This window comes from Pelophylax lessonae (assembly GCF_965119305.1).
Source record: "Pelophylax lessonae genome assembly, chromosome: 1".
NCBI classification, from domain to species: Eukaryota; Metazoa; Chordata; class Amphibia; order Anura; family Ranidae; genus Pelophylax; species Pelophylax lessonae.
In genome coordinates, this window is record NC_138768.1 from 637,248,267 (window position 1) to 637,267,720 (window position 19,454).

The 19,454-nt window shown below is 43.5% G+C and overlaps 1 protein-coding gene across 3 annotated transcripts in view; it reads left to right on the forward strand.

Annotated features, from left to right (window-relative positions):
• JADE1 (jade family PHD finger 1) overlaps positions 1-19,454 on the forward strand; it is a 353,837-nt gene that overhangs the window by 202,130 nt on the left and 132,253 nt on the right. For all 3 annotated transcript variants that reach the window (XM_082270299.1, XM_082270301.1, XM_082270300.1), the window contains exon 5: positions 10,210-10,400. In XM_082270299.1, the coding sequence (XP_082126425.1) occupies positions 10,210-10,400 (191 nt within the window). The remainder of the gene's footprint in view (positions 1-10,209; positions 10,401-19,454) is intronic.

The following is a 19,454-nucleotide window of genomic DNA, read 5'->3' on the forward strand; positions in this document are numbered from 1 at the left end:
TTTTACACTGTCCCTTTTTTAAAAAAAAGTTTTTTGTTCACTTTTATTCCTATTACAAGGAATGTAAACATCCCTTGTCAATAGAAATAAACAGGACAGGTCCTCTTTAATGTAAGATCTGGGGTCAAAGAGACTCTACACAAAAAAGAGAAAAAAAGTACAGTAATTTTAAATAGGCCCTTTAAAGGCCGTTGGGAGGAAGCGTGGTATGACAAGGCCATAGTCGAGTGGGGGCCAGCTTGCCCTAACTCGACTTCCTGCCTATGATGGGAAAGGACTGGATTGTTTTCCCCGTTACCGGAGGGAAAATCACCAAGAAGCACGGTGGGGCACCTCTCCCACCGCCCATAAAAGTGATCCTGTGGCAAATCCGCCACTGGGACCACTTTTATGATAGAGAGAGGAGTGCCATAACCCTGGTATTGAACGTCAAATTAGCGACTGAAAACTGCGGCGGGCTGTTCGGAAGTAGTTAATGACTGTTTCAACCTACATATGAAATTGATGATCATAAGCACCTGCTTAGGTATACCTGGTTAATCATACACCTGACTCTAATCCTACAAAATCCCTTGCTTTCTGCAAATTGATTGAATTTTTTCTTTTTGTTCGCTCACTTTGCATTTAACAATAAGCAATTTCAAATGTTTTTTATGAAACCATTACTTTACAGTAGAGTTGTCAAGCCCACGGGCCGCATGCGGCCCCAGAGAGTTTGGTATGTGGCTCAGGAACATCTGTAGGGACAGGGGGATGCTGTTCAAGCCCAGCAGCCATCGTTGCCAACATTGACAGACCCAGCAAATTCAAATCTGTAGGGACGCTGGGGATGCCTCCCATCCACCTCTCCACAAAGCATATACATAGGCTACATTAACACCGGCAAGTAGGGCTGGTGCAAATTGCAACATCAGTTCCTCCTGCGTCTCTCAGTGGGTAGGTGTGACTGTCGGCCCTGTTTACTACTGTTGCCTGTGTCCGCTCCCATTCGCAGTTCTCTTCCCAGCTAGTAATTACCTATAGTGATCATTGCTGGACGCATTTTTTCTGCATCCAGGAGCGATCACTGCAAGTAATCGATGGCTGTGCAGAGAGCCGCGAATAGGTGCAGGCATCAACGACCTGTCTTCATAGTGAACAAGGCCAGCAGCTGCACCTACTCGCTGAGGGCTGCAGGTGGAACTGCTCATCCGATATCCTGATTTATAAAAAAAAAAAAAAAAGTTTCAATATCACACTAGTTTTAGGTTTCCTCTTTTACAATTAAAAAAAAGATAAACTTTTTTTTTTTTTTTACTCAGGTACATTATCTATATCAGTCGGTGCATTATCTATATCAGTCGGTGATCGTTACCTTGTGAGCTGCCTTATTTTTTCTGCTCATCCGCTATCCTTATTGATAGTGTATTTAATGTGTGGTCCAGCACAATTCCTCTTCTTTCAATGTGGCCAAGGAAAGTCAAACGGTTGGACACCCCTGCTTTTACATTATTTCCTCACACTTGCCTAAAACGGTTGCACAGTACTGTATAAATCATTTTTTTTTTTTTTTTTTTATTCATGTGGATTTTTTTTTTTGTATGATTTATTACTTCAGCGCTGTATTTAACCATTTCAATACACAGGAAACTTTTACGCCCTTTCTGTCCAGACCAATTTTGAGCTTTCAGTGCTCTCACACTTAGAATGACAATTACACTGTACCCCAAACAGAATTTTTTTTTATCATTTTTTTTCTACACACAAAGGTTTCTTTTTGTGGTATTTATTCACCATTGGGTTTTTTATTTTATTTTTTTGCGTTCTGAAGGAAAAAATAGTGAACATTTAAAAAAAAAAAAACTTTTTTTAATTTTCTATTATAAAATTTTAGCAAATAAGTCATTTTTGTTCATAAATTTGTGCCAAAATTGATATAAAATTTTCATATCCTTGGTAAAAATAACCCAAATGAGTGTATAATGTTTAGTCCGTGTGAAAGTTAGTCTACAAGCTATAGTATCAATCATTGAAAATTGCTCATACATGATGTACCTGATGTATCATTTCTTGAGGCCCTGAAATGTCAGGACACTACAAATACCACCCAAATTACTCCTTTTTGGAAAGTCCAAGGTATTTAGTAAGAAGCATGGTGAGTTGTAATTTTTTCCCTTCATTCTTAGGACATTGAAGAAATGAATTTGTTTAATACAAAATTGTCCTATTGATAATTCTCACGCACGCCGTATGCATACTTGCAATGACACCCCAAAACACATTCTGCTACTCGTTCGGAGCATGGCGTTTTAGGAGCATAAATTACACACCAATCACACTTTTGACTACCAATCACACTTTTGAAGGTCCTGGAGCACCAAGACATTGGCATTACCCCTAACCCCCATCACCCCACACCCCCATCTTTGAAAGCAACACCCCAATGTATATTCTAGGAGGCATAATCTTTTGAACATGTCCATTTTTTTTTATACACAAGTTTTTGGAAAATGTAGAAAGAAAATGAAAATGTATTTTCTCTTTCGTTCATTGAAGGACGCAGCTCCAGATCTTCTTGACCCTTGAGTATATGCTGCCCCCTACAGGAGTAGGGGGCAGCATAAAGTTTGACTACGCCTATAGGGCAGTCACAGGGGGTATACTCCCACTTCCTACTATAGGTCTTCAGTTTTTTCTAATGTTAAAAAGGAAAGGAGAAGGTTTGTAAAAGGCGCTACCTGTTAATCAAACTGTAAATTGTTTCCACCATAAAAAATCAAACATATAATGAAATATTGCAGTGATAAAGTGCTTGTGCTAAAAAGGAGCTAATGGGTGGGCTAAAAAAATAATAATGAACCCCCCTGAACAAACTGCTTAGTGCCAAACAGTATAATTTAATGCTCTTATAAATAAAACAAAAGTGCACACAGCGGTGGCCCTCCAAAATAGGACTAGAAAAAAGCATCCTTCACCTGAATCTCCACCTGTCTCCTCAGATTCTGAGGTTGATTTAGCTGCCGCTGAAGCGAGTAGCCCTACTGGGTCTGAGCCCACGCACCCTGAGTGCTCTGATAGTGAGGCTGAATCCTTTTCCACTACAGCCGCACAGGAAAAGGCGCTAGTGGATGCGCTAATTGTATCAGTGCAGGAAACGTTGAAATTGGAGGAGGCAGCTACTGCTGCTTCAACTGCCCCGGTGAAATTAGGTACCCGCAAAGCCTCCAAAGCGGTAAAGGTGTTTCCCTTTCCCGTCTATTTTGAATAAAATTGCCGCGAGTCAGTGGGGTTCCCCCAAACGCACTGTGGGGTCCCTAAACATTTTGCTAGAAGGTATCCTTTTGAGGAGCCCCTGTTAAAGAAACTGACAGTTCCAGCTCTGGTGGACTTAGTTTTCCACGTTGAATAAAGCCACCCTTCTCCTGGAGGGGGACTCTCCGTCCTTTAAGGAACCTTTTGACAGAAGAGCTGAATCTCTGGTCTGATACCTTTTTACCATGGCCAGTTCCATTCTTCGGCTGGTTTTTGCCATTACCTTGGTTTCCCAGACCTTAACGGAATGGGCTAAGCTTATGTGCACGGATTGAAAGGGGGACAATCTCCTCCTGACCTGACAGACCAGTTGGTCCGGGGGTTGCAGTATATCTGTGATGCCTCTCTCCATACGGCCCCCTTAGCCTGTAGGGTGTCTATGACAGCGGTGCCTCTATGCCGCATGATGGCTGAAGTACTGGTCTGCGGACCAGGCTTCCAAGAAGGTATTGACTGATCTCCCTTTTGTAGGAGACTGCTTGTTCGGAGATTCCAGGGAAGAGATCATTAAGGTTCTTATTGGAGGTAGGAGTACCCTGCTTCCACAGACTACCAAGAGCAAAGAGTCTCGTCGCAAACATGGCCCTTTCTTCTCAGTCCATAAGTGTCCCTTGGGATCGAAGGACCAGGGATCAAAGTCTGCCCGTAACCCCGCAGGGGATTCCAAGAGGCCCTGACCTGGTAAGTGGAGAGTGGGTTCCTTCAGGACCACAGACAAGCCCGCTTCTACCTAAAGAAACCCGTATCTGTGGTGGGGGGGAGGGGCGTCTGCTTCTTTCCGGATCTGTGGACCTCCTTGATTTAAGACAAATGGGTCCGCTAGTTGATTCGGTCCTGTTAACAAGATCAAGTTCTGGTCCTTGCCTCTGACAAGGTTCTTTCCTTCCGACTTGCATTTGGCCCCAGATAGCCTATGACGTTGTCTTGGGGCGGTACAGGATCTGCTTTCACAGGGAATCATTGTACCGGTTCCGGAATCGGAACACTTTTAAGGGTTTTATTCAAACCTATTTACTGTTCCCAGGAAGGAAGGCAAGGTATGTCCAGTTCTGGACCTCAAGGCCTTAAACCGTTTTGTACAGATTAAGAAATTTCGAATGGAGTCCATTCGCACGGAAGTGACATCCCTTAATCAAGGGGATTTGCTTGCCTCTATCAATATCCTATCCCAATATATGTCAGACATCAGAGTTTCCTTCGCTTTACCATGGGCGAGGAGCACGATCAATTCGTGGTGTTACCCTTTGGTCTTGTCTCAGCTCCTCGGGTGTTTACAAAAGTTTTGGCCCCGGCGTTAGCATTGCTAAGGCAGAGGGGGATTGCGGTACTGGGGTACTTGGACGATCTCCTTCTGCAAACAGTGTCTCTGCATGCCTTAAAAGACAGTCTGGACATTTTGGTGCAAACTCTGCAAGAGTTTGAATGGAAACTGAATTTCCAAAAATCTGTTCTGGTCCCGTCCACCAAGCTGGACTATCTGGGCCTGACCCTGGACACGGGTGTTTCTTCCAGAGGTTAAACACCAGAAGTTTCAGGATGCGATACGGCTCTTGTTGTCCAGCCGGCAGTCATCTTTCAGGACTTGTATGCAGGTACTGATCTCGATGGTCTCCACCTTCGAGGCGGTTCCGTTTGCTCAGTTCCATACCCGATCTCTGCAAAAAGAGATTCTTGCAAAATGAAAAAAGAACCGAGTCTCTAGACAATCTGATCCTGTTGAGCCGAGGTAGGAGGGGATCCCTGATCTGGTGGCTCCGCTTTCCGGCGCTTCATCAGGGAAAATCCTTTCTCCCCCTGTACTGGACGGTGGTCACCACGGATGCCAGCCTGTCTTGGTGGGGAGGTGTCTTGTGCACGTATTGTGCTCAGGGGCTTTGGATTCTGGAGGAGTCCAGCCTGCCGATCAATATCCTGGAAATTCGGGCGATCAGGCTTCGCCTGACCCAATGGACGGATCGCCTGACCCAATGAACGGATCGTCTGCAGGGGCACCTGGTAAGGATTCAATCCCGTGGCTTATGTCAATCGTAGTGGGGGCAACAAAAGTGCCCTAGTGGCCCATGAAGTAGCCGGCATTCTAAGGTGGGCAGAACGCTTTATTCCACCCATCTCTGCTGTGCATATTCCAGGGATGGAAAATTGTCAGGCGGACTACCACAGTCGGCAGACGTTGCATCAAGGAGAATGGTCTCTCCACCTGGAGGGGTTTCATCAACTGTGTCTCTGGTGAGGGGACTCCTGATGTAGACCTGTTGGCGCCTCATCTCAACAGGAAGGTGCAGAGGCTTGTAGCAAGGGCTTGGGGTACAGTGGCCGATGCAACAGAGGCTCTGGTGACCCCTTGGGGCCAGTATCATCTGGTATACACATTTCCTCCGATAACTCTTTTGCCGAGACTCTGCGAAGAATCTAGGCAGAAGGAAAATTTCATCCTAGTGGCCTCGCAGGTACTGAGGCTGCTGAAAGCCAGGTGCTGAAGGATAGAGGGTGTCTGAATCTGTGATTCCTATGCTGTTAAAAGCTCGAAAATCTACTTCTAAGAAGATTTATCATCGAGTCTGGAAGGCGAATATTGCTTGGGGTGAATCTCAGGGGTTCTCCCCCCCCCCCTGTGCCTTCCCCCCCGTTCCTTGTCGGTGTCTCATGTTTTGGAGTTTCAGCGCTTGGCCTTGAGTACCATCAAAGGACAGATTTCGGGCCTGGCAATTTTCTTTGAGCGTCCACTGGCCTTGAATTTCTTGAAGAAAAAAATGAATCAGGTGGTGAAGGCCTATTCCATTAAGGGTCAGGATCCTCCTCTCCTTGTTAAGGTGCATTCTACGGGGGCGCTTAGTGCTTCTTGGGCCTTCCGTCATCAGGGGTCGGTAGTGCAGGTTTGCAGGGCAGCCACTTGGTCGTCCGTACACCCTTTCAAAAAAATATTATAAGGTGGAAGTGTTGGCATCTGCGAATGCTTCTTTTGGCCGCAAGGTTTTGCAGGCTGCTGTTGGAGAGGATTAGTCCTCTTTGAGGGTGTTTTTTTTTTGTCAGGTGGGCTCCAGTTGTTCCTGGTTGAGCTCCAGTTTTTACCTGGTTGGCTAGGTTTAGCCTTTGGGAAGTGTGTTTTTTTTTTTTTTTTTTCTTGCTGTGTTCTTCCTACCCCTCATGTTGACACTGCTTTGGACGTCCCAAGGGTCAAGAAGATTTTGTGTCTGTCAATAAACAAAAGAGAAAACTGGATTTTTGTCTTACTGTAAGACCTAAAGCAGTATATACCTGCTGAGACTGCCCTATAGGCGTATTCAAATTTTTTTCCACCTAGTGTCCTACTCCTGTAGGGAGCATAAACCCAAGGGTCAAGAAGATCTGGAGCTGTGTCTGTCAATTAACATCAGAGAAAATGATTATACAGTAAGACAAAAATCCAGTTTTTTTTTTTTTTTGTTTTTTTTTTGTTTTTTTGTTTTTTTTACACAAAGTTGTCAATGTATAAGATATTTCTAACACATAGCATGTGCATAGCAAAAAATCACCTGTGAAGGCCCTGGAGCACCAGGACAATGGAAACGCCCACAAAATGACCCCACGAAACATGTACCCGGGTACTCTGATGGGCTGCAGATTAGTACTCGGGTACTCTGATGGGCTGGTGTCAGGTACTCGGGTACAGTGATGGGCTTATAGACAGTTCGTCGTTATTTTGGGGGCAATCGGGGGACACAGTACTGTACACTGTAACACACTGTGGCTCCCGCTGCTGCCACTGTGTCTTCTGAGGAAAGAAACCGAGACCAGTGCCGCTTAATACATGTACAGTGCTGGATTGAAATTGGGTAAGTATATATGGAGGTCGGGGGCAATACAATTAATGGGACACTTTTTACCTTAATGCAGGGAATGTATTAAGATGTCTTGCCTTTAAACCACTTTAAGGAATGAGTGGTGTTGGTCCTTAACCAGCATCCAGTCTCGAACTTACTCTACCAAAAAAATGCAATAATATCAAAAATAAGTCAAAATGCAACCTAGTCATGACAAGACTGGTTATTTACACTCCTGGACAAGTGCTAATTGTACTGTGTTAACCAGGGCTCGACAAACCCCGGGCGCCAGGTCGCATTGGCGACTAGAATTAGCGACCTGGTGCCTGGGGTGCACTGCAGGAGGTGTCCTGTCCCTTTTGAGCCCCCCCCCCACCCACTCCCCGAGTGCACGGACTACCGAACCATCCGATTAATTGAGGCCGCAGCTTTTCGGCCTTCTTCAGTGAGAACGGGGAGCCATATGCTAAAATCATTTAGGTTCATTCTTCTTCCTCATGAATGTACACATAGCACCCCATACTGACAGAAAAACACAGAATTGTTGACATTGTTGCAGATTTATTAAAAAAGAAAAACTGAAATATCACATGGTCCTAAGTATTCAGACCCTTTGCTCAGTATTTAGTAGAAGCCCCCTTTTGATCTAATACAGCCAGGAGTCTTTTTGGGAAAGATGCAACAAGTCTTTCACACCTGGATTTGGGGATCCTCTGCCATTTCTCCTTGCAGATCCTCTCCAGTTCTGTCAGGTTGGATGGTAAACGTTGGTGGACAGCCATTTCTAGGTCTCTCCAGAGATGCTCAATTGGGTTTAAGTCAGGGCTCTGGCTGGGCCATTCAAGAATAGTCACGGAGTTGTTGTGAAGCCACTCCTTCGTTATTTTAGCTGTGTGCTTAGGGTCATTGTCTTGTTGCAAGGTAAACCTTCGGCCTAGTCTGAGGTCCAGAGCACTCTGGAGAAGGTTTTTGTCCAGGATATCCCTGTACTTGGCCGCATTCATCTTTCCCTCGATTGCAACCAGTCGTCCTGTCCCTGCAGCTGAAAAACACCCCCACAGCATGATGCTGCCACCACCATGCTTCACTGTTGGGACTGTATTGGACAGGTGATGAGCAGTGCCTGGTTTTCTCCACACATACCGCTTATAATTAAGGCCAAAAAGTTCTATTTTGGTCTCATCAGACCAGAGAATCTTATTTCTCACCATCTTGGAGTCCTTCAGTTATTTTTTAGCAAACTCCATGCGGGCTTTCATGTGTCTTACACTGAGGAGAGGCTTCCGTTGGGCCACTCTGCCATAAAGCCCCGACTGGTGGAGGGCTGTAGTGATGGTTGACTTTCTACAACTTTCTCCCATCTCCTGACTGCATCTCTGGAGCTCAGCCACAGTGATCTTTGGGTTCTTCTTTACCTCTCTCACCAAGGCTCTTCTCCCCCGATAGCTCAGTTTGGCCGGACGGCCAGCTCTAGGAAGGGTTCTGGTCGTCCCAAACGTCTTCCATTTGAGGATTATGGAGGCCACTGTGCTCTTAGGAACCTTAAGTGCAGCAGAAATCTTTTTGTAACCTTGGCCAGATCTGTGCCTTGCCACAATTCTGTCTCTGAGCTCTTCAGGCAGTTCCTTTGACCTCATGATTCTCATTTGCTCTGACATGCATTGTGATCTGGATGGTCTTGTATAGACAGGTGTGTGGCTTTCCTAATCAAGTCCAATCAGTATAATCAAACACAGCTGGACTCAAATGAAGGTGTAGAACCATCTCAAGGATGATCAGAAGAAATGGAAAGCACCTCAGTTAAATATATGAGTGTCACAGCAAAGGGTCTGAATACTTAGGACCATGTGATATTTCAGTTTTTCTTTTTTAATAAATCTGCAACAATGTCAACAATTCTGTGTTTTTCTGTCAGTATGGGGTGCTGTGTGTACATTCATGAGGAAGGAGAATGAACTTAAATGATTTTAGCAAATGGCTGCAATATAACAAAGAGTGAAAAATTTAAGGGGGTCTGAATACTTTCCGTACCCACTGTATATATCATTTTTTTTTTCTCATCGCCATGCCACAGCCACACAGCCGAACGCCCCTTTCACACGGGCTGTCTGATCAGGTCCACCTGTCAGTTTTTCAGGCAGACCTGATCGGACCCTTCAGTCTCCTCTATGGAGCTGTAATCTGCCACCATCTGATCCTGTCCGCCAAAAACAGACGGATGGTGGTTCTATTTTCTATCCATCCCGTGGATCAGATCAGTTGGAAACAGACAGTCTGTTTCCATCCGATTGCCCTATAGAGGAGAGTGGGATTTTTTTTAAATAAAGCTTGGTTGTTTAAGAAAAAAAAAACTGTCTCCTAACTTTTTCAGCTGGCTCCTAGATTATTTCAGGCAAATTTATCAAGCCCTGGTGTTAACATTGTCTTCATAATTGTCTGTATATAGGGTTCTTTTTTTCTCTTTGATTCTATGTTTTCTTTTTCTACACCCACTTTTTGGGTGGTCTGTAATGTATTTTGATTTTGGTAGTTTACACCTATGTAAAAACTAGGTAAACTTGAAAAATGAAGAATGCATGAAAAAAATGCAATCTAGTCACATTACATAATCGCACTGAAGACCAGATCAAGTCACAGCTGCACTAGGGGGAAACTAGCCTAAGGCCCCTTTCACACATATGCGACGCGATTTTACTGCGAATCGCGGTGCGATTTTGATGCGACTTTGCCGCGATTTTGAGCAATGGCTCAGGGTTATATCTCAAAGCACATTAAAATCGTGCCAAAGTAGTTCAGGAACTACTTTGAAGTCGGTGCGACTTCAAAACGCACTGATATGAATGGGGCTCATTGAAGATAATGGAAAACGACTTGCCATGCGATTTTGCGGTCCAAAATCGCGGGACAAGTCGCGCTACTGTGAAAGGGGCCAAAATGTCATTGAAATAAAAAGTACTGCTTTATTTTTTGTCTTGTCTCTGTGTGATATAGACAATAGGTCCGAAGCAGACTGACTGGTTTGTTTAAAAATATTTGTGACACTGGAGTCTTTATTTTTTTATTTTTTTGCGCTTAACCCCTTCACTTAACGCTTTTACATTTTTTTTTTTTTTCGTAGGGCAATCGCTGAGAAAGAGAAAGTAGTCACATACAGTAGACCTCGCAAGTACATCCACTCGTCTGGGTCTGACCCTCCAGAACTAGGATATGTTGACATCAGGACACTTGCAGAAGGAGTTTGCCGCTATGACCTAAATGAGATGGATGTGGCTTGGCTGGAGCTGATTAATGAAGAGTTCAGAGAAATGGGTAATGTTTACTAATCTGCAGCATTTAATACTACTTGTATACTGAGTAAAAGCATATTGGCATGAGTGACAGGCTGCACAAGTAGTTTTGCCTGTTCTAATGTGTTTTCTGGGATAGCAGGTACAGGGAGGTTAAAAGCTCTGCAGTGACAATTACTTAGTCCACATAGCATTCAACCAATTAGAGAATTGATTTCAAGTTTTATGCCATGTAGGAGTCCCTCGGTTTAAATAAAGGGCAACAAAACAGTTGTGCGCACAGATTTTTCAGCATGCTGTAGACTAACAGATGGAAGTAGCTGGTGGTATGGATGCTGAGTTGTTATTGAAGATAGCTGTACATGGCTTCATTTTCAAATCAGTTGAGATAATCAATTCCCCCATCCTGCCAACTGGGTAGATGCAGGAATTCCCACTGCTGGCTATTGTATTCAGGCAGCCGAGGACCTGCAACTACCCAAATACACTGACCCGATAACTGTATTATCCACTGTATTTAGCTGACTTTTTGTTGCGCTGGATTGGGCTTTTATCACCACCTATGGCTCAAACTTTGATCTGCGTTAACCAGATATATTGCCATCCTTGTTCTTATTGAGACATATACACGTTTACGACAAGCTTATTTTCCCAGTTTATCTTGGTGTTTCCCCCCCTTTAATTGTAAATGAGTAGAATTATTGATGAAGCCAATTTGCTCATTGGGAAATTGTTAGATAGTATCCAGCTTCAGATCTGCAGTTTGTGGGCTTATTCCCCAGACAAATCTATAAAAAGCACAAACTCTTGAATCACCCTTGCCCTTACTTGACTACTTGCCCTCCGATGAATTCTCTCAGGAATTGTATGGTGTACTAACTTCTGAGAAGAACATGGGAAGCTTAATTCTTGCTTGTACAGAAATTGCTATAGCTGGGCTTCAACCTGTGGAAGATCTTCCCAGTGGCATCTCTGAAAGCAGTTAAGACCATTGTAGGATTGTTGTTTTTCCAAAATGTATAGTAAAAAAAAGTTGGCATTAGGGCTCCATTTTGGGAGCTTTCCGCTCACTGCCTGTCCTGGTAAACCCTTGTAATAAGAGACAAGAAGGTTAGTTTCTCCAACAGGAACACGGCAAAAATAAAATGACAGATTTTTCCCTTTCCTAGTGTTCTTTGTATTTATATAAAAAAAAATAAAAATTAAAACATTTTTATTTAACCACTTAAGCCCTGGAGGATTTGGCTGCTAAAAGACCAGGGGGTATTTTGCGATTCGGCACTGCGTAAGTTTAACGGACAATTGTGCGGTCGTGCGACGCTGTACCTAAACGAATTTGACATCCTTTTTTTTCCCACAAACAGAGCTTTCTTTTGGTGGTATTTGATCACCTGTGCGATTTTTTTTTTTTTTTTTTGATCACGCGCTATAAACAAAAAAAAGCGTAAATTTTGCAAAAATAACAATATTTTTCACATTTTTTTATATGAAATTCCCCCCAAAAAAAAGTAAAAATCAAAATCTTTTAACATTTTTGGCCAATTTGTTTTATGCTACATATGTTTGGTAAAAAAAATCGCAAAAAGCGTATTTTGATTGGATTGGTTTGCGCAAAAGTTATCGCGTTTACTAACAAAGGGAAAGATTTTTGTCATTTTTGTTGTTTTTTTTTTTTTAACGCGTAATGGCGGCGATCTGCGATTTTCTTTTTTTTTTTTTTTGCGGTACTGCGACATTGGGACGGACAGATCGGACCCTTGGCTGACATTTTTGACACTTTTGGGGTTACCAGTGACATTTCTACAGTAATCAGTGCTATATATATGCACTGTAAAAGTATACTCAAATATATATCGTCCCTAGTAACATATACAAAAGTACAAGTAGCGCAGGTATAATTGAGGAGAAATGAAGTAGCATATAAACCAGCCAAATCTTGATACAGTCCTTAAACGTCCATGAATGCAAAAATTTAGTGCAAAAACTTCAATGCAAAAAATTCAATGCAAAAATTCAAAACAAAGGGTTAATTCCTCAGTAATAGTCCAATCCACCAAGTGAGAAACACCTTCAAGTGTTGGGGTCACCACTGCTCTACACCTCCACCGATGTGATAATGGGGGGACTGGCAACTCACCAGAAGCTGTGGCCCTCCTATTTGCATAGGACAGGCAAACAGGTTGTGGTATCACAAATCCCACTCAGGAACAATTACTGCTGCTATTACTGGATTTCAATCACTTCTTCTCCCGGCATTAGCTCAGATGGTAAACATAAGGGGAAAGAAGGAACCGCACTAGTGTGATATTGTTTCACCCATCGGATATTTATTCAGAAAAACCCAATACATATGTACTCACAAACGCAATAAAACAGTAAGCCTTCAGTATCAGTGCTACGGGTACCGTGGTATGCTGTGTCGATCCTGCTCACCCTCTCCACGCTGGTGTCTCGGATCTCCAAAGCTGCCGCTCGTGTCCCCCGTGCACTTCTGGTCGCCGTAAGGTTCATGCTCTGACGCGTTTCGTCATTTCCGACTTTATCAAAGGGACACGAGCGGCAGCTTTGGAGATCCGAGACACCAGCATGGAGAGGGTGAGCAGGATCGACACAGCATACCACGGTACCCGTAGCACTGATACTGAAGGCTTACTGTTTTATTGCGTTTGTGAATACATATGTATTGGGTTTTTCTGAATAAATATCCGATGGGTGAAACAATATCACACTAGTGCGGTTCCTTCTTTCCCCTTATGTTTACCATCTGAGCTAATGCCGGGAGAAGAAGTGATTGAAATCCAGTAATAGCAGCAGTAATTGTTCCTGAGTGGGATTTGTGATACCACAACCTGTTTGCCTGTCCTATGCAAATAGGAGGGCCACAGCTTCTGGTGAGTTGCCAGTCCCCCCATTATCACATCGGTGGAGGTGTAGAGCAGTGGTGACCCCAACACTTGAAGGTGTTTCTCACTTGGTGGATTGGACTATTACTGAGGAATTAACCCTTTGTTTTGAATTTTTGCATTGAAGTTTTTGCATTGAAGTTTTTGCACTAAATTTTTGCATTCATGGACGTTTAAGGACTGTATCAAGATTTGGCTGGTTTATATGCTACGTCATTTCTCCTCAATTATACCTGCGCTACTTGTACTTTTGTATATGTTCCTAGGGACGATATATATTTGAGTATACTTTTACACACTTCTTTTTAAAGTAGCTGCGGTTTTGTCTGACTTGTTTTGAGGCTACTTGAGCGCAGGGGATATAATGTATCACCAGTAGAGGGCAGATTTGTGCTACATATATATTTTTTTTCATATATATATGCACTTACTGTAAAATTACACTGGCAGTGAAGGGGTTAACTTTATTTGAGAGGGAGGGGCTGTGTGTGTCCCTAGGGGCGTGATTCTAACTGTGATTGGCTGTGGCTTGAGCTGTAGGAACACTGATCAACGGTCCTACATAGTAGAACCGTATGATCAGTGTTTCTACACAGGGGAGAATGACAGGCAGCTTGTTTACACAAGCTGCTTGCCTTTCTCCCTCTCCCCCGACGATCGCAGAGTGAGCGGCGGACATCGGGTCCGCCGGTCACACGCGCGGGGGGGGGGTCCGTGACCGAGCGGGAGCGCTCCCCAGAGCCTCACAGGCTAGTGACGTATATATACGTCACTTTGCCTGTGAGGGGCTGACCGCCGCAGTATATCTACTTGCGGCGGTCGGCAAGCGGTTAAGATATTTTAAGTTGACAATTCAATAGTAACAAACAGGTACACATATCTATCAGAGTTGGAACCATGTGGAAAAGGCATAAACCAGGGTCCAAAAGAAGCGACTGACAAATACAGCGTCTCGTTCCCGGACAGGGAAGGGTGTACCTGCTTTGGTGGGGAAGGGCTTGATATTGATATTGTGGTGGATTAAAAAAAAAAAAATCTCACGAACGCCAAAGGGATCTTCCTAATTGAGTGATCTGTTCCAGGAATTGGACTGTGTCGTACCAGGAACCGAAAGAAGCAAAATGAGAAAAAAAGAGGGGGGGGCTGAACCATGTATTGTAAAGGGGGAAACATATGTCGTCCAGGGGACCCTCCAGTGGTATGCTTACCCAGCCCCATCCACCCTGTAGCCAGATTGGTTATGAGTATTTTTTTTATTGCTCTGTGTGCTTCCAGCACAGGATGTAAGAATGAATCCCTTATAGGTATACAGGCAACCATAAAATATTTTTGTAAATATAGCATAAGTAAAATGTTAGAATCTGTTCTTAGTTGTTCTTTGCACCTCACTGGAATCAGGCAGAAATTCTGAGCAAATCTTCCAGATGGGGGCTCAGATTGTAGTTAAAAACCTCAAAGCGATTGTACGTCGTCACTGCTTATTCCAAAATGAATATTGCCACTCAGGACATTGCCAATCCATTAATTTATAAGCAAGATGCATGCAATTTTCAATGAGATCTCCTTCACTGTCCAGTTCTGTCTCCCTCCATTAACAGTCAGTGTCTACCACCACATTCAGTACTCTCTATTCTTTTGAACCTTTAACCACTGAGGGTGTTGCTACACATGTCCTCTCACCATCTGCCCCCTGGACCCCATTTGGTCACTCTTGCTCTATTCTACACTCTAAAAGGGCTTTTTCACAAAGGCATTGAAAAGCTCATTCTCGCAAGTGACTAGGAAGCAGGAAAACCAGGTGGCTGAGCTATAATTCTACTGTATCCCCCAAAAACCTGCCCGAAAGTTGACACCCAGCTGCAGCACAAATTAAACCACATGTTGCTTTCGGCAAGTGTTACTGTTGCCAAATGCAACTAATGCAGGTCTATATGCATAGCTTAATGGGTAAAATTAGACAGCGAGGAAGCAACACATTACCTTTTCACTGCCTGTCAAATGTCAATCCGGCCATAAACACACTGTAAATGCATGCTTGGCATTGGCAGAAAGTTTAAGGCATGGTTGCAAAACATCAAGTTTCTCATACAAGCCTTGTAAAAAAATAAAATAAAATTCACAGTGCATTGTATCACTTGCTCACTGCCTGATTTAACCCTTCGGACTCTGCAACCACTTTGCAATCCTATTCACTTGAATGGGTCTCGTTCTCGGGTGAAACACGGTCAAAACTACGGGGTATATTTTTTGCTGCAAAGCGAGACACTGCAGCAGTGGCATATGTACAACCCCCAGCTCCTCCATTTCAGGTCAGGAAAAACGCAGCTTAACTGTGCGGTGTTATTCCCCCCCCCCCCCCCAACTGCTGAACTGCTGGTAATGAGCTTCAAAACATGTACTGTTCCCCCCCCCCCCCCCCCCATACATAATGTCCTCAGTGGACGCCACAAGTTTGAACACCCTAAAACATACAGTGGGTATAGAAAAGAACCCCCCCCCCCCCCTATAAATCCTGTTTTTGCTTTGCAGCCTGAAATGAAGGCACACGGTTTTTGTTTCTATCCAGCTGTATTTACTCTGTGCAGCTTATAACATACGAATGAAAGATTGAAAGGTAGAACACCAACATGTCAGAAAAAAATGTAAAAAGATCAAAAACAGAATCACGGAGTTGGAAAAGGGATCACGCCCCCTCCTAACATAATTGTAAGCCCAATTAGATGTAGCTAAATACCTTCTCAATACCTCACAAAGCCATTTGACTTTCAGCTGTGGTCAGCTGTTGGCATTTTGATTAGCTCCACATGAAAAGCGCTTTTCTGGAGCATTTTAGTCCTTGGTAGTGTAACAGAAGCGAACAATCAGCTATGGGTGTCAGGGCACTGTCAAAAGGTCTCTGGGATAAAATTGTGGACAGACACAAGTCAGGGGATGGATCTAAAAAATGTATTCGGTCTAGAAGCACAGTGAAGTCTATTATTAACCACTTCCATACAGAGCAGTTAGACCACCTTCCTGCCCAGACCAATTTTCACCTTTCAGCACTCTCCCACTTTGAATGACAATTGCTCAGTCATGCTACACTGTAACCAAACAAAATTTTTGTCTTTTTTTTTTTCACACAAATAGAGCTTTCTTTTGGTAGTATTTGATCACAACTGGGGTTTTTTTTTTTTTTTTTTTTCGTGATATAAGCAAAAAAAGAGCAAACATTTTGAAAAAAAAAAACACCTTTTTAGTTTCTATTATAACATTTTGCAAAAAAATAAAAAGTTTGCAAAAAATAATTTTTATTCATACATTTGGGCCAAAATGTATACTGCTACATATCTCTGGTAAAATTAACCCAAATTAGTGTATATTATTTAGTCTGTGTGCAAGTTATGGAGTCTAGAAGCTATGGTACCAATTACTGAAAATTGATCACACCAGATGTACTGACAGCCTATCTCCTTTCTTGAGGCCCTGAAATGTCAGGACAGTACAAATACCCCCAAAATTACCCCTTTTTGTAAAGTAGACAGTCCAAGGTATTTAGTAAGAGGCATGGTGAGTTTTTTTGAAGTTATAATTTTTTCCCACAATTCTTGGGAAAATGAAGAAAAAAAATGTTTTTTTCTTTTTTTTCCCACAAAGTTGTCAATTTATAAGCTATTTCTAACACATAGCATGTACACAGCAAAAATGACACCCCATGAGTATGGTGATACCACATGTGTGAGACTTTTACACAGCCTGGCCACAAAAAGAGCACCTTCAGGCATTCTAGGAGCATAAATACACATAAAACTTTCTGACTACCTATCACCCTTTTGAAGGCCCTAGAGCACCAATACAATGGAAACGCCCACAAAATGACCCCATTTTGGAAAGCAAACATCAACGTATATTCTGAGGCATTATGGGTCTTTTGAACATGTCATTTTTTTTCCACAAGTTTATGTAAAATGTTTTTTTTACACAAAGTTGTCAATTTATAGGATATTCCTAACACACAGCATGTACACAGCAGAAATTACACCCCAAAATACATTCTGCCACTCCTCCTGAGTATGGCAATACCACATGTGTGAGACTTTCACAGCCTAGCCATATAGAGGGGCCCAACATCCAAGGAGCACCATCATGTGTCCCAGGGACATAAATCACGCACATAAATTCCTAACAACCTATCACATTGTTGAAGGCCCCTAACACATAGCATAATACATACCAAAATACATTCTGCTGAGCAAAGGGTAAACAAAAGATTACCTGTGGTTTTAGCAGTGCAGTGGTCCAGGCAGCAGGCAGGAATGTAGACAGCGACAGTGAAAGGATTGTCCAGGCAGCAGGTAGGAATACTGTCCATAGTCAGTACAGGTAGAGATATTGTCAGCTCAGCCAAAGCATTGGTCCAGGTAGTAGGCAGGGATATGGTCAGCAGCAGCAAAAGGATTGTCCATGCAGCAGGCAGGAATACTGTCCATAATTAGTGCAGGCAGAGATATGGTCAGTACAGCCCAAGTATTGGTCCAGGCAACAGGCACATGTTCCATAAAAAGTCCTGGGTCAGTGCAGGCAGGGATATTATCAGCACAGCCAATGTATTGGTCCAGGCAGCAGGCAGGACCATCAAGCTTAGGGCCTCGTCGGGAAAGAATGGGGACAGGGGTAGAGGCTTCTCCCACCCAAATCGCTTTGAAGCCTCCGGACTCCAGACCCTGTTCAGAGATTACAAACTCAGAGAAAACCAAAAACTGTTTTTCTCATATCTGAACACTATATTCTGAAGCCCCTCACAAAAGTGAGACCCCTGTTTCATTTTGAATCCCACTACTACAGTAGCAGGGTGAAGGATCAGTCTAAGTGGCAGGCAAAAAACATGGTTGTAACAGGCCGAGGTCAGTGCAGGTAAAAGGCAGAAATAGACGGTAGGCTAAGGCATAATCGATAAACAGTCCAGGGTCAGTTCACGTGAAAGGCAGAAACATGGCGGATAAACAATGCAGACGGCAGGCAGAGGCATAATTGATATACAGGCCAGGGTCGGTTCATATGGAAGGCAGTGATGTGGTTGGTTGAGGCAGCAGGAAAATATTCAGCACAAAAATGGAAAAAGGGGAAATGGCAGTCTGATTGAAATATATGGGCTAAAAGTTTAGGGCAGTGTGATAGATTTTGAAGCAATCTCCGATGCATAGGCCAGGTTGGGAGGGACAATCGGTACAATGGAAACTGGTGTCTATCCTAACTCCTTTTTTGCTACACACCCTTTTTTGGCGTCGTCTTCCGGTTTCTAATAGTGGGATATGGTAAGGGAAATGGCGCTCATGAAGTCTGCTGACACAATCGGAACAAATGATTTCTGGGGGGGGTCCTTGCTGGTAAATCAGGGCAGTGGCAATATCTTCAATAAAATGGAGGAAGAGCATTGGTGTTAGTGTTGACTTTTGATAGGTGACATATGCGTTGTACATGGCCAAATGGAAAAAGTAAACCAACTTTTTTGTACCAAAAGAGGGTCTTTTGTGTCGGGAGATAGGGCTGCAGCATTTGATCATTCAAATCCATCCCCCTCCCATGTACTTATTGTACTCGTGGATACAAGCAGGCTTTTGAACGGGACTTCGAACAGGACTGCGTCGTCTTTGAATTTCCACTAAGGTGTCATCGTGGATGGTGGACATGATGTAAACGTCCTTACTATCCCTCCACTTCAAAGCCATTACTTCGTCATTCCTTAGGCTTGCGGATTCCCTGATTTATAATGGAGTGGTGACAAGACTCTGCGGGAAGCCCTTCCGTTTTTTTCTTACTGTACCGCAGGCCAAGGTTTTTTTGAGGTACAGGTGGCGTAAAAGGGGCAAACTGGTGTAGTAGTTGTCCATATAAATGTGGTACCCCTTTTGCAACAGTGGGAAGGCTAGGTCCCAGACAATCTTCCCACTTATTCCCATGTACGTTGGGCACTAAGGGGGCTGGAGCTGGGAGTCTCTGCCTTCGTACACACGAAAGGCGTACACATATCCAGTTTTACTTTCGCAGAACTTGTTAAGTTTTAAGCCGTACCTAGCCCTCTTGCTGGTAATGTACTGCTTAAATGCCAGCCGGCTTGTGAAATGGACCAGTGATTCGTCCACAGCAATGTTTTGGTCAGGAATATAAACTTCGGGAAACCGTCTAGAAAATAA